Here is a 25,967-nt window from a genome sequence, read left to right on the forward strand (position 1 = left end):
GAATTAAAATGTGTGGCCACTGGGAGATCCTGCTTTCTCTGGCGGACCGAGCGTAGGTGTTCAGTGAACCTGTCTCCCAGTCTGCGTCCCAATTCTACAAAAGGCCACACCGGGAGCACCGGACGCAGTATACCACACCACCGACTCACAGGTGTAGTGTCGCCTCACCTGGAAGACTGTCTGGAGCCCTGAATGGTGGAGAGGGAGGAAGTGTAAGCGACCGCGTAGCACTGGTTCCGTTTACAAGTGCAAGGAGGGAGATCGGTGGGAAAGGATGGAGGGGGGAGTGAACAAGAGAGTCACGTGGGGAGCGATCCCTGCGGAAAGCAGAAGGGGGGGAGAGGGAAAGATCTGCTGGTGGTGGGATCCTGTTGGAGGTGCCGGAAGTTGCAGAGAATTTATACATCGGACCTGGAGGCTGGTGGGGTGAGAGCAGAGTTGATGGTGGAAGAAGGGAAGCCCTTTTGTTTAAAAAAGGAAGACATCTCCTTCGTCCTGGAATGAAAAGCCTCATCCTGAGAGCAGATGCAGCTGATTCAGAGGAATTGTGAGAAGGGGATAGCATTTTTGCAAGAGACAGGGTGGGAAGAGGAATAGTCCAGGTAACTGTGGAAGTCTGTAGGCTTCTATTAAATATCAGTAGATAAGCCGTCTCCAGAGATGGAGACAGAAAGATCAAGAAAGGGGAGGGAAGTGTCAGAAATGGGCCAGGTAAATTGGAGGGCAGGGTGAAAGTTGGAGGCAAAATTAATGAAGTCAACGTGCTCAGCATGCGTGCTGGAGGCAGCGCCAATGCAGTGGTCGGTGTAGCAAAAGAAACGAGTGGGACGGATACCCGTATAGACTTGGAACATGAACTGATCCACAAAGCCAAAAACAAGGCAGGCATTACTGGGACCCATCCTGGTGCCCATGGCTACACTTTTGGTTTGGAGGAAGTGGGAGGAGCCAAAGGAGAAATTATTGAGAGTAAGAACCACTTTGTAGTTCTGCTAGACGGAGGAGAGTGGTGGTAGAGGGGAATTGGTTAGGTCTGGAATCCAAAAAGAAGCGAAGAGCTTTGAGACCTTCCTGGTGGGGGATGGATGTATATAGGAACTGGACGTCCATGGTGAAAATAAGGCGATGGGGGGCAGGGAAATTAAAATCATGGAAAAAATTCAAAGCGCGCGAAGAATCACGAACATAGGTGGGAAGAGACTGGACAAGGGGGGATAAAATTGTGTCAAGGTATGCAGAAATGAGTTCGGTGGGTCAGGGTTAAGCTGAAACTCATTGGGTATGGGTACTTGGGGGTGTAGCTGTCAGATGGACTTGAGTGGGGTACCACCACAGAGACTGCGATCAAGGAGGCCCAGAGTCGCATCTACTTCCTGAGGAGACTGCGGTCTTTGGGGTACGCAGGCCACCCCTTCACTTATTCTACAAGCCTGCTGTCGGCGGTACCATTCTCTATACGGTGGTTTGCTGGGGCAATGGTATCAACGCGGGTGATGCCAACAGGCTTAATAAACTGATTGGAAAGGCGCTCTCTGTTATAGGAGTCAAACATGACACACTGGAGGCTGTGGGAGAACAAAGGACCCAACGGAAAATTCGGGCAGTTCAGTGTTTCTCACCCTCTGCATGCACCTTGGCTGAACAAGAGAGTGAGCGAGTTAAAGAGAGACAGAGTGAGAGAGAGAGATAGACAGACAGAGACCCTTAAATCTTTGAGGTGCCATCGGGGCGCCGACAGGACAAGCATTTTGCAACGATCTTCTTTTGATGATTGCTGTTCATCATGTGGCGGTTTTTAGCATCTGTTTTTTTTTTAAACGAGTTCGAGTAGAGCTCAACGCTGAACCCAGCACGAATGGAAGGCGTGCACGGGGCCGGTTGGATCCGAACTCGGGACCTGTCGCCCAGGAGTCCAGCGCTGACGCCAGAGCGCACCAACCATTTCATACAATATTTGTCTATTTGTAGACCTGTTCACTGTAACGCTACTGTGGCATAATGTGCTTTTTTTTTGATGATCAATAATGGTATCGGCCCGAAATGTCAACAGCGCTTCTGCCTATAGACGCTGCCTAGCCTGCTGTGTTCCACCAGCATTTTGTGTGTGTGTTGTTCGAATTTCCAGCATCTGCAGATTTCCTCGTGTTTGTTTCTTCCTACGCCTTATTTATAACCCATTACGTCACTTTCTGGATTTGAACCACGAGAGTTCTTCATGCATCAAGACTGTTGAACATCATGCCATGGGTCTTGTATGTCTCTTTGTGCTTGATGTGGCAGAGTGCAACATCTCACATTTGGCCGAATGGCACACATACTAACATTTATCCACCCATCTCTGCAACGTCACAAACTTGTCGGTCCTGCGATGCCAAGCTCGCTAGTTAGTGTTTGCACCTTTTCACATATTGGTAACCTGTGCATTGGCCAGTTTTTGCAGCAAATGGCTGTCAGTTACTATATGTTTTTCTTCATCCCTATAATCAACCAATTCAGCTTCACATCAGAAGTTACCTTTCCTCCCATATCAATATACTGAGAACGTGGGATGAACTCTGAGAACGGTAATGGGTGGGTGTCACGGCACAGTGGTTAGCAGACAGCTTTACAGTACAGGTGACACGGGTTCAAATCCCGAGGCCGACTGTAAGGAGTTTGTACTTCCCCTGACGGCGTGTTTTATTTTTTCTGGATGCTTCAGTTTCATCCCTCAGTCCACAGTCTAAATAAATAATACTAAAGAAATATTCACATGGCCGGTACTTTACACTAGCCTATAAAGGTCTTCCTTCCAGATTAGTTTTGGATATATCTTATGGATTTTGAGGTGCTGATCATGAAACTCATCATGTAATTTCCCTCCCACACACCATTGCCTTTGAAGTCACCTAAATTAAGTATTTCAATTCATAATTAAAGTCACTTCAACTATTCCCACCAAGTAAACTTCTGCACGCAATGCGAACATTCCATTGCTCTTAGTGCCCCTGCCCCTGCCTGTCCGTGGAGACGCACCAACGTTTTAGTTCTTCTTATGCACATAATATAGACCAGACAGCCATTGGACATAGATGCAGAATTAGGCCATTTTCCCATAATGTTTGCTCCGCCATTTAATCATTCCTCCCCTCCTCAACCTTGTTCCCCGGACTTTTCCCTGTACCCTTTGATTCCGCGGCCAATGCAGCATCCACCAATCATTGCCTTACATACACCTATCGTCCTGGCCTCCAAGTTTGAATGCAGTAACAAATTCCACAGATTTACGACTCTCTGGCGAAAGAAAGTTTTCCGCATCTCTGTTATGAATGGAAGCCCCTCTATACTAAGTCTGAGCCCTCTTGTCCTGGACTTGCCAAACATGGGAAACACCTTTTCCACATTTGCGTTGTCTATTTCTTTCAACATTTGGAAGACCCCTCATCCTTCTGAATTCCAGCGAATACCGACCCAGAGTCATCAGACGTTCCTGGTATGATGACCCTTACATTCCCACTATATTGTGGACTTACTCTGGACCATGTCCAATACCAGCACATCTTTTCGTAGATGAAGAGCCAAAAACTGTTCACAATACTCAACGTAAGGCCTCAGCGGTGCCTTATAAATCAACAGCATCACATCTCAGCTCTTGTATTCTAGATATCTTGAAATGAATGTGAATAATGCATTTAACTTCCGGACCAGCGATTCGACCAGCAAGTTAACATTTACAGTGTTCTGCGTAAGGACTCCTAACTTCCTTTGCAGCTCAGATTTATTTTTGGGTTTTCTCCTCATTAAAAAAAAATAGGTTGCACAGGGAGAGGGTGAGGGTGTGACGGGGAGAAAGGGGGAGGATGGGATGGGGATATTCCCATCCTGTCGGATCAGACCAATACACGACTCCCCACCCGAACACTGGTGACAAGGGCGGCAGCAACAGATAGCGGTCTGGAATAGAGATGGAGGAATGCCATTATGGGAAGAGATTGGACAGCCGGGCTCTGGAGAGTGTAATTTGACAGAGACACACGAATACAGGAATACAAGAGCAGGAATGTGTTGGAGGCAATGGCAAGGCCTCACGTTGAGTATTGTGAACGGTTATGGGGCCTTCATCTTAGAAGAGATGTGCTGGCATTGGAGAGGGTCCAGAGGGTGATTCCAGGAATGATTGGGTTATCATACGAGGAATGTTTGCTGACTCTGGGTCTGTACACGCTGGAATTCAGAAGGATGAGGGGGGGATCTCAGCGAAAGCTATCGGATGTTGAAAGGCCTAGACAGAGTAAATGTGGAAAGGATGTTTTCCACGGTGGGGGAGTCTTGGACAAGAGGGCACAGACTCAGGATAGAGGGGTGTCCATTTAAAACAGAGATGTGCAGAAATTTCTTCTGCCAGAGGCTGGTGAATTTGCGGAACTTGTTGTGGAAGGCCAGGTCATCAGGTGTATTTACGGCAGAGATCAATACAGGTTCTGGATTGGACATGGCATCAAAGGTTACAGGGAGAAGGCCAGGGAGTGGTGTTGAGGAGCAGATTTTTTAAACAGATCATCTATGATTGAATGGTGAAGCAGCCTCGATGAGCCAAATGGCCAAATACTGTTCCTATACTATACAGAGAGTGCAGAAATTTACCGGGACGTTGCCTGGATTGGAGGACGTGCATTATGAGAATAGGTCGAGTAAACTCGGCCTTTTCTCCTCGGAGCGACGGAGGATGAGAGGAGACCTGATAGAGGTGTACAAGATGGTGAGGGGCACTGTTCATGTGGATAGTCAGAGGCTTTTTCCCAGGGCTGAAATGGTTAATATTAGAGGGCACAATTTTAATGTGGTTGCAAGTTGGTACACAGAAGATGTCAGGGTTTATTTATTTTTTTTACACAGAGAGTGGCGACTGCGTCGAAGGGGCTATCCGCGACGGTGGTGGAGGCAGATACGAGGGTCTTTTGAAAGACTCCTGTACAGGTACATGGTGCTCAGAAAAATCGAGGGATATGGGTAACCCTAGGTAATTTCTAAAGTAAGGAAATGCTCGGCACAGAATGGTGTGCCGAATGGCCTGTATTGTGCTGTAGCGTTTCTATGCTTCAATGTTTCTAAGCCTGCTGTAAAATCTGCAGACAGATCACCGCAAGCTCCACATTGAGAGCACCGTTCACGCCAGAAACCGGTAAAGGTCACGTGATTGTGCACGATGGTGAAATATACTGAACACGCAGAAGACGGTGGCAAATTCTTTGGGCAGTTTAAATTCCTTTGTGCGCTGGCATGGGGAAGGGGACGTCGCCCGTACACTATCCTCAGTTCCTCTCTCCTTCTCTCCTCACCGGCATGGGGATACGGGACTGCTCCCCTACCCCTCCCTCCCTCCCGCCCTCTCTCCTCACCGGCATGGGGATACGGGACTGCTCCCCTACCCCTCCCTCCCTCCCGCCCTCTCTCCTCACCGGCATGGGGATACGGGACTGCTCCCCTACCCCTCCCTCCCTCCCGCCCTCTCTCCTCACTGGCATGGGGATACGGGACTGCTCCCCTACCCCTCGCTCCCTCCTCACTGGCATGGGGATACGGGACTGCTCCCCTACCCCTCCCTCCCTCTCTCCTCACTGGCATGGGGATACGGGACTGCTCCCCTACCCCTCCCTCCCTCCCGCCCTCTCTCCTCACCGGCATGGGGATTGGGGAAGCTCCCATACCCCTCCCTCCCTCTCTCCTCACCGGCATGGGGATACGTGACAGCACACCTTTAGCCCACCTTCGGTCCCTCACTGGCATGGGGATTGGGGAAGCTCCCATACCCCTCCTTATCTCTCTACTCACCGTCCTCGGGATATTGGACATCTACTTGTCGACGCAGTTCTTCATTATCCTCCGGAGGTTGAGGCTGTAGTTCGGCTTGTCCGAGATCCTCGTCCGTCAGTGCCGTTAGACCGCCATATCCTGGGAAGGGGAGAGGGAGGGGGTGGAACGGTGAGGGAGAGCGGGATGGTGGGACGGACGGAGAGAAGGGCAGGGTGTGACGGGAAGAGAGAGGGGGACGGTGGGGCGGGGAGAGCGAGGGAGAATCAAGGAGTGTAGAAGAGAGACCGAGAGGAGAAGAGAGAGGGATAGAGGTTCGAGGAGGAGAGACAGATTAAAAGAAGTCAGACACAGGTCCTGGTATCTAACAGCGGGACATGAGAGGCACGGAGGTGGAGGTTGCACTGAGGCTTCACCCTGAACAGCAGAACCAGCCCCATATCGTCAGCAGGCCTCGCATCTCCCTGAACAACGTCCTGTCCCATACAGGTCAGTGATCATATCTGTGGACCGACGCTGTCAGTGGGTGTGGGCACAGTCCGCAGGGCACTCCAATTCCCGTCCTGTAGGGTCAGACCAATGCCCGACTCCCCACCCGAGCACTGGTGAGCGGTCTGGAATGGAGATGGAGGTCTGCCATTGTGGGGAGGGATTGGACGGCCGGGCCCTGGAGTGTGTAATGGGACAGAGACACACGAATACAGGAACACAAGAGCAGGAGTGTGTTGCTGGAGCTTTAGGAGGCCTCACGTGAGTATTGTAATCGGTTTTGGGCACCTCATCTTCGAAAAGATGTGCTGGCATTGGAGCAGGTCCAGAGGAAGTTCAAAAGGATGATTCCAGGAATGACTGGGTTGTCATACGAGGAACGTTTGCTGGCTGTACTTGCTGGAATTTCGAAGATGAGGGGGATCTCATCGAAAGATTTCGATAGTTGAAAGGCCTAGGCAGAGCAGACACGGAAGGATGTCTCCCATGGTGGGGGAGTGTAGGAGTCTGGGGCAAGAGGGTGAAGCCTCATGATAGAGGGGTGTCCATTTAAAACCGCGAAATGCAGTAATTTCATCAGCCAGAGTGTGGTGAATTTGCGGAGCTTGTAGTGGAAGGCCAGGTCATGAGGTGTATTTAAGGCGGAGATCAATATAGGTTCTTGACTGGACATGGCATCAAAGGTTACGGGGAGACGGCCGGGGAATGAGACTGTGGAGGATTTTTTTTTAAATCAGCTATGATTGAATGGTGGAGCAGAATCGATGGGCCAAATGGCCTAATACTGTTCCTACACTATAGAGAGAGTGCAGAGGAGATTTACGAGGAAATTGCCTGGATTGGAGGGCCTGCATTATGAGAATGAGCTGAAGGAACTTGGCCTTTTCTCCTTGGAGTGACGGAGGATGAGAGGTGACTGATAGATGTGTATAAGACGATGAGAGGCATTGATCGTGTGAATAGTCAAAGGCTTTTTTCCCAGGACTGAAATGGCTAAAACGAGAGGGCACAGGTTTAAGATGTTTGCTACCGAGGCGATTTCAGGGCTGAGTTATTTTTACACAGAGAGTGGTGAGTGCAGAGACCTTCTGGCTGAGGTCAGTTCAATCGATCGGACGGTGAGTGAAAAATCAAAACTCAATCTTGGAAGCAAAAGTATGTTTAAAGTAACTGAGTATAATCGCCAGCAACATTTTCATTGTTGTGGAAGACATGATCGGTGGAATTGGCGCAGAGCACAACTCACTCACCACATGTTGTTTCTCCATACGTTCCTGTTTTAGTTATTTATTTGTTTGTTTGTTTGTTTTGTTTATTTATCGCCCGAGATATTTCTGATTGACTTTTAGCGGTTATGCAGGGTCAACGGCCTCTTCTCCAGAACAGGTGCTGTTAACAATGTCAGATTCAGCTCCTGTCGTGCTCCCACCAGAGCCTCCGGGGAGGATTGAAAAGTTGAAATCGACTGCAATACTTTTCAGGACTGGGCCAGTTTGTGGCAATTATAGTAGAATCGTCAAGTAGTAGAACATTAAACACACCCCTAAGGGCGAAAACGCGAATGTTTCTTTTGAAACGAGACTTGACCAGCGGAATCTAACCAATGAGTACCTGCAATTGAACGTTGTTCTTCATTAATTAGAAGCGGCGCATCTTCGCTACCCGCACGTGTGTAACGATGCCGATAACGTTGCCACCATTCATAAAACCGACTTGTCCACGCACATGCAGCAAATACAATTGCCAAGGAAATCGGCATCCCGATGTATTGCAATAGTGTTTCTGCGAATGACATGGACATGTTTGATATAGAAACATAGAAAACCTACAGCACAATACTGACCCTTCGGCCCATAATGCTGTGCCGAACATGCTACTACTTTACAAATTACCTGGGCTTGCCCATAGCCCTCTATCTTTCTGAGCTCCATGACTCCAGGAGTCTCTTAAAAGACCCCATCGTATCCGCCTTCACCACCGCTGCCCGCAGCCCATTCCACGCACTCACCACTCTATGCGTAAAAAACTTACCCCTGACATCTCCGTACCAAACATCATAAAACTGTGCCTTCCTGTATTACAGATTTCAGCCCTGGGAAAAAGCCTCTGACTATCCACACGATCAATGCCTCTCATCATCTTGTACACCTCTATCAGGTCACCTCCCATCCTCCGTCGCTCCAAGGAGAAAAGGCCGAGTTCACTCAACCTATTCTCATAAGGCATGTTCCCCAATCCAAGCAACAATCATACCTCGTTCTAGTATTTCTTGAACATTTATCCGTAATACGAAGAAGAAGTTTTTAAAGTAGACAAGGCAGGAAATAGCAAATGGGTTTAGAAATGCAGTTCTTATGCTCAGGGGATCAGAGGGGAAAAGGCCGAGATCACTCAACATATAAGGTATTCTCCCCAATCCAGGCAACATCCTTGTAAATCTCCTCTGCACCCTGTCTATGGCTTCCACATCCTTCCTGTAGTGAGACGAGCAGAACTGAGCACAGTACTCCAAGTGGGGTCTGACCAGGTTCCTATATAGCTCTAACATTACCTCTCGGCTCCTAAACTCAATCCCATTGTTGATAAAGGCCAATGCACGATGTGACTTCTTAACCTCAAAGTCAACCTACGCAGCAGCTTTGAGAATCCTATGGACTCGGACCCCCAAGATCCCTCTGATCCTCCACGCTGCCAAAAGTCTTACCATTAATGCTATATTCTACCATTATATTTGATCTACCAAAATGAACCACTTCACACTTATTTGAGTTGACCTCCAACTGCCACTTCTCAGCCCAGATTTGCATCCTATCGATGTCTCGCTGTATCCTCTAACAGCCCTCCATACTATCCCAAAGTCCCCAAATTTTTTGTCGCCACGCCACCAGTCTTTCTGTCATCACACTCCAAACCTTTGTGTCATCATACCAAAGGACAAACAATTGGCACACAAATACAGAGTGTGAATGAAATCCACCCTAAAACGATTTCTGTTGATCACATATCTATATAGTACAGATTCTGATGCTCCGACATAATTGAATAATATTGAGCAGCAGAATCAGGTGATTTCCTCTCACAGGCTTGCCTATCATATCTTATTTCCGAAAGTAAATGGCGCCTAGTTTGTTCAAATTTGAGCACAACACACTCACCCACTGCAGTTCTCTTCGCACCAGAGGCGTCTGCTTCTCTGTCCAGCAGCATTAATGTTCGACCTTTCTCCATTTTATTATTTTCACTGATCTCTTTTCCAAAAGATGTGCTGTGAGCAATATCGGATTTCTTCCCATAGACCGGGCCGAAATTGCCACTGGTAGATTTTCTCATCCTGTTGCTGTTGTGGTTCTCTTTTTTGACTTTAACATCAGACATTGAAGGGGCTTCCATCATGGCCCAACCAGACCCTTCATGAAGGAGATATAAAGCTGGGATTAACAGCAATGATTTGGCTGGACTGGGACAGTTGGCGGTAACTGCGTTAGAATTACGTTTCCATAAAGAAGTTACACAACAGTGATTGTAATGAAAAAAATAACCACACAACCTCCTGTGCTGTTTAGTTGAAGCAAACTGAAAATCAGGACGTAAGAAAGGAAAGCAACAATTGGCGTCGTAAACTCTGAACTATAAATATACACAGAGGATGTAATCATGATTCATACATCGAATCATGAGAGCAGAACAGCCTGTGCCGCAATCCCTGATATGTTAAAGCTACGATACATCATCGCTGTGAAATTGCCAACTGTCTTCAAAGGGAGACCCGAGAGGCGTTTTCAAAGGTCAGGTGGATTACTCGCACGGTCAGGGAAATTCTTGATGGAAATGAAGAATCCAAAATGAGATGAATTAATATGCAGAAACTTGGATCAAACAATAAAAACGTTAGAGGCGCCCAAGGAAATCAGAGAACATCAGAGTGGATGAAGTGTCTTTGACAGGAAAGGTTAACTTCTCCAGATTGAGTATTCCCTACATTTTCATTATCTCACTATCTTGAGCAATTCCGTGATGTGTACTCAAACGTTTTACAGGAACACTATGTTTGTTTATGATTAACCTCCTTCCATTGCTGGGACTGAGTCTATAACGTTATTTTGTACCATTTTACCCGTGCATCAAACTTCAACAGTGTTCAATGAAGGTCACTGAAGAGTTAACAACGAGTTCTTATACTACACAAAGTTATATCTGTCGTGACACAGTAGTCGACGCGTATGACAGGGGCAGACAAATACAGAGAATAGCTCACATTTTTCAAACGAATATCCTGATGTTACACGTCTGGGCCAAGAGACGAGAATGCTGACCTTAAGCATCAAGCCCTAATTTACAAGAAGTCTACACTAATCCCATCTTCTTCCCTCCACATTTGTATAATGTCATATCAATCAGTCCACACGCTCCTCCCCTTATTCTACCACTCACACCTTCACTGGATCAATTCATCGAGGCTAATTCATCATCCGGTAACATCTGTCTGCAGTGTGGAGATCCAATGTGGGCGACAAAGTGCAAATGCTCCACTAAGAAATGGCCGGTAGTCAGAAACAAGCTCAAATCGCTGTCACGGAGAGGCAGATACAGAACGAGCTATATTCTCCTTGCTGTACTGAGGTATTCTATATATATATAACTCTGTGGATTCCCTACTGGCTCCAGTTGGTTGACTTTTTTTTAAAGAACTTTCATGGCCCCTCCTAAATGAACGTCGTTTAGTACACAACCATGCACACGAAATAAAATGGAGAACAACGCATGGAAAATGCTCGAGGAACTTCCCAGGTCAAACAGCATCCGGGGAAATGACGCTCCGGGTCGAGACACTTCTTCAGGAATGGAAAGAAAGGGGGAAGACGCCAGAAGCAAAAGGCGGCGGGACTTGGAGGAGGACGAGCAAGAAGATTATAGATGAAGGAAGGTAGTTGATGGAGAGGAGAGGATAATTGTCCATTGGAGAAAGGGAAGAAGGAAGATCTGCATGGAGAGGTGAAGGGCAGATCAGGAGAAAGAGACCGGAAAAGAAAAGGGAGCGGGAAATTTATTTTATTCTATTTACCGGAAGGCGAAATCGATGTTCATGCCTGTATGTTGAAGTCTACTCGGAGGGAATATCAGGAATTGCTTCTCCGCCCTGAGAATGATCTCATCGTGACAAAAGAAGAGGCCATGGACTGATATACCGGAATTGGAATGGGAACAAGAATTAAGATAATTGTCCACCGTATCTGCTCGGCGGATGGTGAGAGGGGCTCGACAAAGTGATCTCCCAATTTACATAGCATACGCAATGTGGAGTAGCCTGCATTGCGATCACAGTATAGAAAAGACGACCCCAAGAAAAGCTTCGTCCCTGGCATTTCCAGAAATTGAAGGGGATACGGATGAGGGCTTCATTATTGGTAGAGGGAACGAAACCCCATTCACTGAACGACTAAGAGTTATGGGGGAAAGGCATATAGGTGGAGATGAGTCCATGGCCAGATCAGCCATAATCTTATAGAATGGCGGAGCAGGCTCAATGCACCAGATGGCCGACTCCTGCCCCTATTTCCTATGTCCTTATGGAAGGAAGAGGGCATCTCTCATGTCCTGGAATGAAACGCCTCATCCCTGGATCAGATGTAGCAGAGACTAACAAGGGGTAGGAAGAAGTGCAGTCAAGGTAGCCAAGGGAATCTGTAGGGTTTTAAAAGATAAAGGCAAACACTTTACCTACAGAGTTGCAGACAGAGGGAAAGGGAAAGATGGTGGAAGCATCATGAATGGACCAAATGAATTTAAGAGCAGGGTGGAAGATGGGGACAAAGTTAATAAAGTTGACCGGCTCAGTGTTGGTGCATGAGGTCAATGATTCAGAGGTTACTGTAGCGAAGTGACGTTGAGAAGATTTATTATGGAAGGCTTAATAACGAACTGGTCTACGTAGCCAAAGCAAATTCGGGCACAGCTGGGGATTAGTGGGAGGCCCTTGGCTAACTCATGAGTCTGGAAAAAGTTGGATCATCTAAAGGAGAAATTGTTGAGGATGACAACTAGTCTAGCTGATCGCAGGATGTGGTGGTTCACACAAAATTAAATGATCAGCTGGGCATTCCATGCCGTATTTGAAAACTCGTACGCGCTCCGGCTCCACTGAACCAGTCGTACGCGTTGGCTGATTCACATCTGATGGTTATTACAGGGGCTTTACGAAAATACGTTTTATGAAAATAGTTAGTAGACGTACATTTGCTTCGTTCTGATGCGTCCAGCTCATTTTTAGGTGCGGTCAACATCCGATCTTCAAGTGTCGTACTGCGTACACTGCCGCCAGTAGTTTTGCCCACGGTATTAGAGGCACCCTTAACTCCTTCATCCACGTTAATTTCTCTGGCCTCAACCGTTTCCCGCAGGAGTCGGCCATCTGGCTCGACGAGCCTTCTCCGCCATTCAAGGTAGGTTACGTTGCTGCTGGCCTTGCCAACATTGGTTTGGAAGGCTCCTGGTAGAATAAACAAAAACTATCACTTCAATACTTCAACTGTGTTGAGGAAATGGAAGTAATAAAGGACTCTGAAAGTTCTACGAAGTGTGACAGGGCTAATTGCATATGCAATATTTGTGAAGTAATTAAATAGAAAAGAAGAACTTAAAAAAATGCAATACATGCAAACAAAACATAGATAAAAACGAAAACCTACAGCTTAATATAGCTCCTACGGCCCACAAAACTGCGACAGGCATATCATTCCCTTAGAAATTACCTGGGCTTACCCGTAGTCCTCTATTTTTCTCGGCTCCATATACCTATCTAAAAGTCTCTTAAAATTCCCTATCGTATCCACGTCCACCACCGTCGCTGGCAGCCCATTCCACGCACTCACCACTCTCTGCGTAAAAAAAACTGACACATGACATCTCCTCTGTACCTACGTGCAAGCACATTAAACTTGTGCCATCTGGTGCTAGTCATTTCAGCCGTGGGAAAAGCTTTTGATTCTCCACACGATCAATGCCCCTCATCACCCTGTACACCTCTATCAGGTCACCTCTCATCCTCCGTCGCTCCAAGGAGAAAAGGCTGAGTTCGCTCAACCTATTCTCATAAGGCATCCTCCCCAATCCAGGCAACAACCTTGTAAATCTCCTCTGCACCCCTTCTATGGTTTCCACATCCTTCTTGTAGTGAGGCGACCAGAACAGAGCACAGTACTCCAGGTGGGGTCTGACCAGGGTCCTATATAGCTGCAACATTACCTCTCGGCTCCTAAATTCAATTCCACGATTAATAAAGACCAATACTCGTATGCTTTCTTAACCACAGACGCAGCTGCTTTGAGCGTCCTATGGACTCGGACCCCAAGAGCCCTCTGATCCTCCACACTGACAGGAGTCTTACCATTAATACTATATTCTGCCATCACATTTGACCTCCCAAAATGAACCACTTCATTCTTATCTGGGTTGAACTCCATCTAATAATTTCTCAGCCCAGTTCTGCATCCTGTCAATGTCCCGCTGTAACCTTTGACAGCCCTCCACACTATCCACAGCACTCTGTATCTGTTACTTGATACTTGTTTCGCCATGATTGTTTGTTTTTTGTAATTGGTTTTAAGCATAACTCATTTTTTCACAGTGGCCATATGAATTCGGAGCGGAAATCTTGTAGAAATTAGGGCAACTTTATTCTGGACTTGAGATACCCGCATTTCAGAGGGAATGGGGCATTTGGGGAGCAATTCTTGCAGTTCTATCATTTTTTATTGTGTGCTTTCAAAGTATCCAGAGACTAATCATGTGCCAGTGCATTTGTATCTCACTGTATTACAGAATATTATGTGGTGAATGCTGATTTGTGGTGGGAGGTCGTGTTACAGGTTCCTGTCGATGGTGTTAGAATTTCCATACTGGACCAGCGCGTCTCAGATTGCTGACTTTTTGCAAGACTCCTGACTGCATCACAGAAGGGATGCCACTGATATCCATCCCTTTGACGACAATGAAAAGATTGTAGGGAGAAATTATGTGGCCTCTCGTGCTTTGGCATTCTGTTTACGGGGAGCTGTGAATAGGTAGTCTATTCCAGCCAACCACGAGCCGGAGTATGGTAACAGCTTGAAAAGACTTGAGCCTTAACAGCTAGTGGAGGAAGTGCTTTAAGAGCTGGTATTTGCCTTTGTAACATGTGCTTAATTGGAATGCCCTGACTCTTAAAGTGATTTCCCCACCTGGCAACCTATTAGTGCAGGTCGTATTTTGAGTCAGGCAGAAGGTGCAAGGTGGATGGCTAATGTAAACAGGACAGTGTTCTGGGACGGCTGTGTCTATGCCAAATGGTGCTATGAGGCTGGGCACTTGTGGGAAGTGAATGGCAGTAACTGGGTATGTAGTTCCTAGGCCTACCCGTTGTGCCCACAGGGTGGTGCTGTTGGTAAGTGTATGCATGCCACCCCATGGCCGTCAATGAGCATCTTACCTATGATGGTCGTTTACAAGGCTGTTGCACGGGAAGGAAGTTTAGACTGATCACATTTCTCAGCATGGTACGGGCAGACCGCCCCAGAAACTGATGCCTTGCATTACCTGCTCACAAAGGAAGGTGGTGCTTGTACTGTTATTGGTTAAGACTGCTGCAACTACATTCCTGATGGGTTGGTGAACAACCCTCACCTGTCAATCATATCTCAGTCCGTGCTGAAGATTAAGTGGTGGACCAGTTCACTGGCTATCCCACTCCAGGGTGGGGCTGGTGGCCTTGCCGGCTGCAGGGAGGTTGGTAGACTACTGTAAAATACTGGAGGGTGACTATTGGGTTTACAGTATTGGGAATTGTACTCTGTTTTATTTGAAACTTCCTTAGGAGTTCGCGGGAGTCATAGTAGTCTGAGGGCTGGATCATTACAACTGTAGAGTGGCGGAGTGTCCTGTAGGCGGCGTGCCTGATTATGACTTCGAAAGTCACTTCCGTTGTGATTGGTGATCTTAGACGATTCAGCTGCTTTTCCCATTGGGTACCTACCTGGTGTCCAGTTTCAAATATCACGAGTGTACAAAATAGCACGTGGAAGGCGAGTGCTCAATTCTTCCTTTGTTTAAGACCTGACCGTTGGGAACGTATGCTCTGCGCGCAGTTTTAACCAAGTATATTTGCTGAATGTACGCGTGTCCTTGAGTGTTTGGCTTTGCAGTATCTGGAACTTGGGGAACATGAATGTTTTGTCGAATTTTTACTGTTTGTAAATAAATGATTAATATAGCTATACGCAGAGAGTGCTTTCTGTATCATTTGCCAGCCGCACAAACTTAATTGATCCTTACACATTGGAAAAATAGTTGAGAGCTCACGCAGTAAATGCTTATCAAATTGGATTTGAAAGGATGGGAGTGGTGGGGAAACATATACCATTCTGAACTGTTCCCATATTCATCGCATGAAGGTCTGATATTCTCTGTCATTAAGGGCCAGCTCAACTACTCCAGCCTTTTGTCGCATCGAAATATGACAAGCAGCAGAGTAGCATTCTGGAAAAAAAAACCGATGTGGCCAGCGGATCCTGAAGGACGCGAATGCAGGCTGCTTGTTGGCAACGCAGATATTGAAGCAAACTGTGGGTGGTCGGAGGAGAGGTTTACGGGTCAATAAATGCTCGGAGATGGAGGTATAAAGCGGAATGCACAGTTGACCGTTATGCGTCTCAAAGAGTCTCGAGGAATTTGCCACAGCAACCAGTTTCTGATCGGCTTTGTACTTACGGCTCAGTTCACGGTTGTGGACCTCAGCACCCTCTCCCGGGTCTGTTACGTCAACTTCCTGTTCATCGTCAACAGGCTGGGGTTTCGTTGGTAGACATGCAACTGGTCCCACCAGAAGCATGAGCAAGACGAAGTTCAGCATAAAGCTGTGCTTGGAACTTTTCATTCTTTGTATATCTGTCAACAGTAGCAAACACAAAATAGGCTGATCAGTATGCTTCACATCCATTTGGAACGAATATCGACACTACCCCATACTTGTCAAATGCAGTTATACAAGAACTCACTGTGTCTCATTCGGTAAGATACTGATTAATGACACACAATAGCACAGTACGTTTCCACGCCAATTTGCCGAATCAATTAACCATAATTAAGTGTCGAAATAGAATAATAAATTCCATCTCAACCAAGCCCATGCACCACCTTAATCCTCTAGTTCTACACTTATCACATCTGCCCAGGCATAACAATGCAGTAAATTCTAGAAAAGAAAATGGCCCCTCAAAGATGCCATTCTATTTACTATGATTAAGGGTATCTTACAAATCTTACATCTCAGCCCTTGATCCACAAAACAATGTCCCCTTTGCCCCTTTGATCCCATGCCTCCTTACTTTCTCAATAAGCCTTGCATGGGGAACCTTATCAAATGCCTTCCTGAAATCCATATAGACTACACCCACTGCTCTATCTTCATCAATGTGTTAGTCACATCCTCGAAAAATTTAATCGGCCTCGTAAGGCACGACCTGCCTTAGACAAAGCCATGCTGACTATTCCAAATCAGATTATGCCTCTCCAAAAGTTCATACAATTAGATCCCCCCTTGTTCTTCTAAACTCCAGCGAGTACAGGCCCAGAGACATCAAACAATCCTCATACAATGAGAATCCCCCCCCCCCATTCTTCTAAACTCCAGCGAGTACAGGCCCAGAAACAACAAACACTCCTCATACAATGAGATCCCCCTCATTCTTCTAAACTCCAGTGAGAACAGGCCCAGAGATATCAAACATTACTCGTACAATAAGAATTCCCCCCCCCCCCCATTCTTCTAAACTCCAGTGGGTACAGGCCCAGAGACAAAAAACACTCCTTATACAATGAGATCCCCCTCATTCTTCTAAACTCCAGTGGGTACAGGCCCAGAGACATCAAACACTCCTCATACAATGAGATCCCCCTCATTCTTCTAAACTCCAGTGGGTACAGGCCCAGACACAACAAACACTCCTCATACACCAAATATCATTCCGGGAATCATCCTCGTGTGACTCCTCCGAAACCACTCCATTCCCAGCGCATCCATTTCATAAATTATGGGCCCAAAACTGCTCACAATACTACAAGTGTGGTTTGACCAGGGCTTTGTACAGCCTCAGCATTACATCCTTGGCTTGCTATTCCAAGGCTCTCAAAGTAAATGCTGACATCACATTTGTAATGTTCATCAGCAATTCAACTAATAAATTAACCATATAACCATATAACAATCACAGCACGGAAACAGGCCATCTTGGCCCTCCTAGTCCGTGCCGAACCCTTAATCTCACCTAGTCCCACCTACCCGCACTCAGCCCATAACCCTCCATAACCTTTAAGGAATCCTGCACAAAGACTACCAAATCCATTTTCACCTCAGATTTTTGAATTTTCTCTCCAATTAGAAAATGGCCTGTGTTTTTATTCTTTCTTCCTAAGTACATGACCATGCACTTCCTGGCGTTATACTCCAAGTGCCTTCACTTTACTCATTCTCTTAATCTGGCTCATTCCTTCTGCGGCCTCTTTGCTCCCTCAGCACTACCTGCCGCTCCACATATCTTCGTCTCGTCCGCAAGCATGGCCACAATGCCATCGACTTCATCATCCAAATTGATAACATGCAATGGAAAAAGAAGCAGGACCAACACAAACCCCTGTGGAACATCACTCTACACAGGTGAATAGTAGAAAATGGATACCTTTATTCCAACTCCTTGCCGATGAATTGGGTTATGGGAGTCTCTCCTTCCACTGATCTTCCATGGTTGACAACAGAGATGATAGCCCAAATATCATGAAAGTTGACTTTTTGGGATCTGAGTGTATCAGGATAAAGTGAACACTCGTTGTGCTGGACGGCCCTGAATATCTTTCAGTAGAATGAATGCCGCTGTTCAACTGAAGTCTATCATTTGGGATCTTACAGCGGTGATGAAAAGGCAAGAATATTCAGGTCCGTCTGGAGAGGAAGGAACGATGGACATCAGGACTTCCCTTCTCTAGGTGTGCAGGGTAAAATAGTATTGATTAGTATTTAAATCAGTCAAAGTAATCCCATCGCATTTTGAGTCAATTATGCTCCTATGCTCTATTATTAAATTACATGCACTAACGTCGCCTTCAGTAGTATAGATTTATCGCATGCAAACTTTATGAGTTGGGGCATTTTGAACACTAAGGCCATCAGTGTATCTTGAGAAAAGTCTCACAACTTCTCATTGTGCTTTGACGTCTAGGCAGAACAGATATACCGAGTAGAACAACTGCAACACGAATTTAGCTCCGAAACAAAAGCAAATCTTATCTTCTGAATATTAGAGCATAGAACATAGAAAACTACTGCGCATTCTCATACGGCGTGCTCTCCAATCCAGGCAACATCCTTGTAAATCTCCTCTGCACTCTTTCCTTCCTTTAGGAGGTGACCAGAACTGAACACAGTACCCCAAGTGGGGACTGACCAAGGTCTTATGGAACTCTAACATATCCTCACAACCCTTGACCTCAATCCCACGACTGATGAAGGCCAACGCAGCATACGCCTTCTTAACAAAACTGTCAACTTTGTGTGCCCTTTGAACACGGACCCCAAGATCTCGTTGACCCTCGACACTGCCACGAGACTTAACATTAACACTATATTCTGTCTACAATGTGACCTACCGAGATTAACAACTTCACACTTATCTGGGTTGAACCCCATATGCCACTGATCAGCCCAGTTCTGCATCCTATCGATGCATCACTTTAACCTCTGCCAAATCTCCAGCCAATCCACACCAAGTTCAATAGTGTAGCATTCTTCACTGTCGTCGAGCTTTTAAACGTCTTCAGAGTCCCATTGCTTCGGCTCTGTTTGGTTTCAAGTTCAGGTTACATGACAATGTGGAACAACAGGTTTTGCCCATATGCTGGCAGTGTTACCATGGTGATTTGACAGATTCATTCATTCCTATGAGACAACACATTCCAGTAGTTTGATTATGACAGAATAAGCACCCACCACATTTAATTTCCAGAGGATAATAATCATTGAACATCCTGTAAAATATTTTAGCCTGACAATTTAGTATTTGAATACGTTTCAGCAAGCATCCAGTCATGTCGGAAACATAAACTCGATTGTCCTAATTCTCCCTTCCCCCATCCCAGCAACTTCCGAGATTTAAACTACGGCTTTTGACTCAGAGCATTGTTGATATTTGGTCTGCATTCTTTGGGGAGAGTGCCAAGAACCCTTGCATTGCAGTGTTACAACACAACCCTGCAAGGTTAGAAACAAGAGAAAATCTGCAGATGCTGGAAATCCAAGCAACAGAAGCAAAATGCTGGGTAAATCCAGCAGTCCAGGAAAAATCGAAGGAAAAACGGACATTCGATGCTTCAGGGTCAGACCCTTCAGCAAGACGTGAGAAAAAAAGAAAACAAATGAAGAGTAGATTTAACAGGTGGGGGGGGTGGGGGGAGTGATGCCAAGTGGTTGTTAAAACCGGGATGTGGTGAGATGTTGATTAGTGAAAGAGATACAGGGCTGGAGAAGTGGGAGTCTAATAGGAGAGGGCAGGCCATGGAAGAAAGAAAAAGCTGCAGGAGCACCAGAGGAAGGCGATGGGCAGGCAAGGAGCTGAGAGGGAAAGTGGAAGGGGCAATGGTGAAAGTGCGGGCATTACTGGAAGTTCGAAAAAAATTGATGTTCTTGCCATCAGGTTGGAGGTTGCCCAGACAAAGTTTAAAGTAAGGACTTTTCTTCAGTCCACCAGAAGAAGAGGGCCACCCATGTTAATTCCACTTCCCTTCCCATCCCGCTGTCTGGTCTCCTCTAGTGCTGTGATGAAGCCACCCTCAGGTTTGAGGAATAATACATTATATTCCTCTGGCCTTGGACTCCTTAGCCATTGCAAACATCCAATCCATATTTATTCATTCCAGATTTTTTTCAGGGTAAGTTTCAATGGCATTCGCTCTCATTCTTATCAGTGTGTACAGGCCCAGGACAATCAACAGCTCCTCATATGGGAACTCTTTTATTCCCGAAATCACTCTCTGTAAACCTCCTCTGAACCCACTCCAATTTCAGCACATCATTCTTTAACCCTACCTTTTTCAGTAATGTCTGCAAGCTTGGCCTGCAAGTATCGGCATATACCATAAAACTGAAGTGAACCCAAATCACATACCCCTGTAGATTACCACTAGTATGCAGCAGCCAACTAGAAAAAGCTCCATTTGTACTCACACTTTCCCTCCTGCCAATGCTCGATGGATCTTTGCATGTTTCCTGTGAAACCGTTGGCCTTTAACTTTCTTTAGAGGTTTTGTCTGGCACCTATCAACAGCCTTCCAAAAATCCCAGTACAGGAACTCCACCAATTCTCCTTTGCCCAGCCTGTTCATTTTCGAAGAATACAACTGATTCACCAGACAACATTTTCCCTTAAGGAAACCATGCTAACTACAGCCTATTTTGTCATGTGCATCAAAGTATCCCAACCCCACCTTCTTAACAATTGTCCTCAAAATCTTCCCCGTCACTGAGGTCAGACTAACAGGCGTGTATTTTCCTTTCTTCTGCCTCTCTCTCCCTTCTTGAACAGTGGAGTGGTGTTTGCAATTTTCCCATTCGCCAGAACCATGTAAGAATCCATTGATTTTACCAAACGTTATTACCAATTCCTTCACAATCTCTTCAGCTACCTCTTTCAGAACCCTGGGGTGCAGAGCATAAGCTCCAAATGATTTTTCTAGCTTCAGTTTCCCAATAACTTACTCCGGAGTAAAGCCAGTTTAAGTATCTTCTGCTTCAGCTTCTCCCTCTCAAATTGCGGGGTGAATTCTATCAGATAATGATCACTGCCTCCATAGGTTTCCCTTGCCTTATGCTCCCAAATCAATTCTACTTCATTGCAGAACATGTAGAACAGAACAGCTGATACCTTATCGGGTCCAAACACACGCTGCTTTAAGAGGTAAACTTGCGAACATTTTACAAATTACCCCTCCTCATATCGCGGTGCAGTCGAAACGATAGGGTCTTTTAAGAGACTCCTGGATAGGTACATGGAACTGAGAAAACTAGAGGGCTATGGGTAAGCCTAGGTTACTGCTAAGGTAAGGACATGTTCGGCACAGCTTTCTGGGCAGAGGGCTTGTATTCTGCTGGAGGTTTTCTATGTTTCTATGTTTCTAAAATGGCCGAACGTCTGCAGTGAAATAATTTAACTTTCAACTGCAAAAACACGTACAGGTAGTAGCAGTTTCCTTGACGGTCTGACGTGCAGGTGACGAGCAGGGAGAAAAACACAAGGGATATATTTTTGCAGATGCTGTAAATCCAGAGTAACACACACAAAATGCTGGAGGAACTCGGCAATTCAGGCAGCATCCATGAGTGATATGTTTAAAATGAGGCAGCACATGGCAGTCTTTTGAGGATGATTAAATAAGTGACCAACACAATAAGTTTCTGGAGAATAAGAATCTAATGCCCAATACAAAAGTGTTGGTTTGGTAAGTTGATGTAATATATAAATACACACACACACACACACACACACACACACACACACACACACACACACACACACACACACACACACACACACACACACACTTCAACAGCCGTGTGATTGTCAAGAAAACATTAACTCGGTTACCTTAACTCCCCCTCCACCCGCCTCCCCCCCCATCGCTTCGTCTACGCTACCGAAAGTGAAGCGACAGTTTGAGACTGAAAAGTTCTGAATATTATTGCCATCGTAAACGATCCAATTTCAGCTTTTAAACATTAATCAGGGAACGTTCCAAGAACACTGTTTCACGGTAGTATGGCAAAGCAATATTTTTACTTCATGGGGAAGCGGGAAGGTTCCAGATATTGTTTTTAAACGTCTCAGACCAGAAACTATGGGGGCGGGGGTGCGGGTAGGGGGTTTCAACTGCTCAGGATCAAAGTTAGCTGCCAGGTATTGTAAACTTAGCCAGCTCCATCAGCTGCACTAGACTCCATAGTATCCGGGTCCAGGAGTGGTGCCTCAGAAAGGCGGCGGACATCACTAACGACTGTGACAAGCCAGGACATGCCTTGTTCTCATTGTTACCATCAGGAAAAGGGTACAGAAGCCTTAAGGCACACACTCAGCAATTCAGGAACAGCTTCATCCCCTCTGCCATCTGATTATTAAATGGACAATGAACCCTTGAAAACACTTCACTACATGTTGCCTTTGTTTCTGTACCACTGGTTTAATTTATCTATTCTATATCACAGCACGATCTCTATTAGCACGTCTTACATTGTACTGCTGCCGCTGCATTAAAAAAATAATGTCAAATGGCGATGATATCAAATCCAATTTTGATCTTCTATCATGTTCTTACCGCCCAGTGCATGAACAGACATGCTTTGGAATAGCACTGTATCTGATCTGAACTTGTTCACTTATCAGCTAGTCTGCATCTCTTTCCAGCTCAGCCTCGCACGCAATTTACAGTCACTTACAATCTTGAATATGATCATGAATGTGTCTCATGGATATCTGAATTCAAAAGCCCTGATCCCAGTGGTTCCTCGCAACATGCAACAAGGTCATTGGACATAACCAGAACTGAGATTGGCCAAATATTTCACAATTCTTATATCAACACCTTCCACCCACCGAATGAATGACCATGGAAAACTAAGGAGAACAAGCTTCACTAATTTGTTTTTATCCTCATATAGATCAGGACATGGGAGAGGAATTGCAATTCTTTTGTTTATTTCAAGATGACAAGAGTTAATGTTGAGGCTTTATAAGCAACTGGTACGGCCTCACTTGGAATACTGTGAGCCGATTTGGATTCCCTATTGAAGGAGAGATATGCTGACGTCGGGGAGTTCAAAGGAGATTCACGAGATTCATTCCATATTACCACACGATGACCGATTGATAGCTCAGTGCCTGGACTCATTGGAATTCGGAGGAATGAGGGGGCATCTCATTGAAATACCTTGAATGTTGAAAGATCTAGATAGAGTAGATGTAGACAGCACAGTTACACTGCAGGAGATACTAGGCCCGGAGGGCACCGTCTCCGAATGGAGGGACGTCCATATAGAATCGAGATGAGTTGAGGAGGAATTTATTTAGCCAGAGAGTAAATCTGCGGAATTCATTGACAAGGCCGGATGTGGAGGTCAGGTGACAGGGAATATTCAAGGCGGAGTTTGACAGATTCTTGATTGGTCAGACTGTGAAGGGCTACGAGATGAAGGCAGGATATTGGGGCCGAGAGGAAAATGGATCAACCATGATGAACTAATGGAGTAGAGACGAAGGGCCAAAATCATACGGTCCTATGGCTATTCTGATGCAATTCCTCTTGTTCCTGAATTCAGGGCATGGGGTAAAGAAAGGCCGTGGAAACGCCTTGGGGACAAGTGAGGCAAGGTCAATGGAATCTGAATTTTACACACTCTGTGAGCAGTGGCAGGTAGTCTCAAAGAAGAAAGACATTATAGAGAGTGAAATGTTACAAGTTTTGAGGGGATGTGCTCTTTTCGGATTTCAGGGAGATTAACCACGTCTTTTTAATTGGGGATTAAACAAGCCTTGGGGTTTAAAATCACTGATCTGCAATACAGAACACTGCGAGACAGCAGCAGACCCCCCCCCCCCCCGCCCCAGGCCCAAGAGTAACTTCCATTTACGAAAAAAAAACGATGTTGTGCTGAGCTGATTATCCTGGTAATTAAATGCCCAACTTTCCTGATCCTTCCCGTCTGCGCGTGGCCAGGTGGTTAAGGCCTCGGTCTAGTGACCTGAAGGTCGCTAGTTCGAGCCTTGGCTGAGGCTGTGTGTGTGTCTTTGAGCAAGCCACTTAACCAAACATCGCTCTGCGGCGACACCGGTGCCAAGCTGTGTGGGTCCTAATGCCCTTCCCTTGGACAACATCGGTGGTGTAGAGAGGGGAGACTTGCAGCACGGGCAACTACCAGTCTTCCACAATATCCAGGTCATTGCAACTGGAATTGGTTTATTTTTTCTCACAGGTACTGGCATCGATTCAAAAGCCTGTCTAGCAACACAAACTCTAGCAAACTCTGGGGAAAAAAAAGTCCAAGACGCCGAAGGTACTTCCCCCCCATGCATGCTGCCTGGCCTGCTGAGTCCCTCCACCATTCTGTGTGTGGGGCTTTGATTTTCAGCATCTGCAGATTTTCCCTGGCGTTTGTAATTCGATACTGTCCACACAGATCAAGTCATTGCACACAGCGAATTGAGACAGGGCAACGCCGGACAAACTACAGGGAAAGGCCAATCAAGTTTGAGAATAAGATCCGCTCCATTACACGCACATTCAGCTGCCGAGACGGAGCCTCTGAAATGCTTCTAATACATTTCTCCCTACGCCATCTTACATGGCGAGAAAGACACCGGGCAAATATTCCATGTATGCCTCTCTTAATTTTATAAACCCCAATCAAGTCTTCACTCAGCCTTCGCCGCTTCAGAGCAAACAAGCCACGTTCGCCCAGTCTCTGCTGTTTCCGATGTTTGCACACTGTTTGCGATACAGTGTGCGCCTATTCCCCAGTTACTCCAGCAATAGTAGACCAGGTCCCACAGACTGAAGAAGCGGTGTATTTAGCATTCATCGTCTCTTTGAATATTTCGACCTTGTCCTGGCATCGGAAATTGTGAAATTGAACAGGGAATGAAAGGAATTCGAAGACGGATACTAAACACGGAGGTTTTGACTTCAGTCCTTTTCCGTAACGGGACATATAACCTCTATTAAACGATCACTGAACTGCAGGTATAACTAATTATTCTCTTACCTGTGGCAGAGAGGTGGGACTTCCACTTGGCAAAGTTTCAGAGTTTTCCGGAAAGGCAAAGCGACCCTTGTTTTCACTTTCCCCATGAAATCTGCGGAGCCGATTTAAAAGGCGCAGCCGGTCGTAGCTGATACAGCTTCCTGAAAAAGTAATAAGCGATCTGTAAAGATGGCGAATGCATGGTGATCACAACGCCCTTGTTTATGTCGCTTCTCCAGCTGGTTTCGGTCCTCGCTGCCCCAGGTTGCTCTCTGCTGGTAAAATAAAACAAGTCCATATGTTTTTAATTCGGACGAAACTGCGAACGGGAAGTGATCGGATTCTGCGCGTTTCACGTAATTCGGAGAGAAGGACCGACTGAACTGTCGTCACTTCTGCTAAAAGGCATTTAAACTGTGCACGAACTTTCTCAAACTCATGGTCATTTTATCTGCAATTTGAGAAGGATAAGGGCAGCTCAGAGGTGTCAGTGTTGCAGTTGAACAGGGGAAATTATGGAGCCATGAGGGAGGAGCTGTCCAAAGTTAACTGGACGGATATCCTTGCAGAAAAGACAGTGGAACAGCAATGGCAGGTATTCTTGGGAATAATGCACAAGGTGCAAAATCAGTTCATCCCCCGGAGAAGGAAGGATTCAAAGGGGGGAAAAGGGCCACAGTGGTTGACAAAGGAGGTCAGAGATTGCATAGCATTAAGAAAAGTATGACAGAGCTAAGATGAGTGGGAAAACAGATGATTGGGAAATTTTTAAGGAACAACAGAACTTAACTAAAAAGGCAATATGGGGAGAAAAAATTAGGTACGAACGCCAGCTAGCCAGGAATATAAAGAAGGATAGCAAAAGCTTTTTTTAGGTATG

General features: G+C 46.0%; 1 protein-coding gene across 3 annotated transcripts; it reads right to left on the bottom strand.

The window, feature by feature from the left end:
• Positions 1–6: 6 nt before the first annotated feature.
• LOC132388876 (uncharacterized) lies at positions 7–25,248 on the bottom strand. Of its 3 annotated transcripts, none has more exons than XM_059961305.1 (8): positions 25,109–25,248; positions 17,988–18,247; positions 16,021–16,197; positions 12,512–12,766; positions 9,435–9,686; positions 7,891–8,061; positions 5,812–5,931; positions 7–188 (listed from the first exon to the last, which is right to left on the bottom strand). In XM_059961305.1, exons 3-8 carry the CDS (start codon positions 16,184–16,186, stop codon positions 61–63), a joined length of 1,092 nt encoding a protein of 363 aa, XP_059817288.1. In that variant the 5' UTR covers positions 16,187–16,197; positions 17,988–18,247; positions 25,109–25,248; the 3' UTR covers positions 7–60. The 3 variants fall into 3 exon arrangements, with proteins under 3 accessions (XP_059817288.1, XP_059817287.1, XP_059817289.1); XM_059961304.1 differs by having other exon boundaries at positions 17,988–18,287; positions 25,109–25,245; XM_059961306.1 differs by lacking the exon at positions 7–188 and having other exon boundaries at positions 5,717–5,931; positions 17,988–18,287; positions 25,109–25,245.
• Positions 25,249–25,967: the final 719 nt, after the last annotated feature.

Source organism: Hypanus sabinus, unplaced genomic scaffold (assembly GCF_030144855.1).
Source record: "Hypanus sabinus isolate sHypSab1 unplaced genomic scaffold, sHypSab1.hap1 scaffold_43, whole genome shotgun sequence".
Classification (NCBI taxonomy): Eukaryota; Metazoa; Chordata; class Chondrichthyes; order Myliobatiformes; family Dasyatidae; genus Hypanus; species Hypanus sabinus.

Excerpts from the sequence above, each read along its gene's own strand:
- LOC132388876 (XM_059961305.1), bottom strand. The coding sequence starts at position 16,186 with ATGAAAAGTTCCAAGCACAGCTTTATGCTGAACTTCGTCTTGCTCATG. Across the intron at positions 12,767-16,020 it reads CCACAACCGTGAACTGAGCC|GAGCCTTCCAAACCAATGTT; the intron begins GTAAGTACAAAG and ends TTATTCTACCAG. Across the intron at positions 9,687-12,511 it reads CGCATCAGAACGAAGCAAAT|GGTCTGGTTGGGCCATGATG; the intron begins GTACGTCTACTA and ends TCCTTCATGAAG.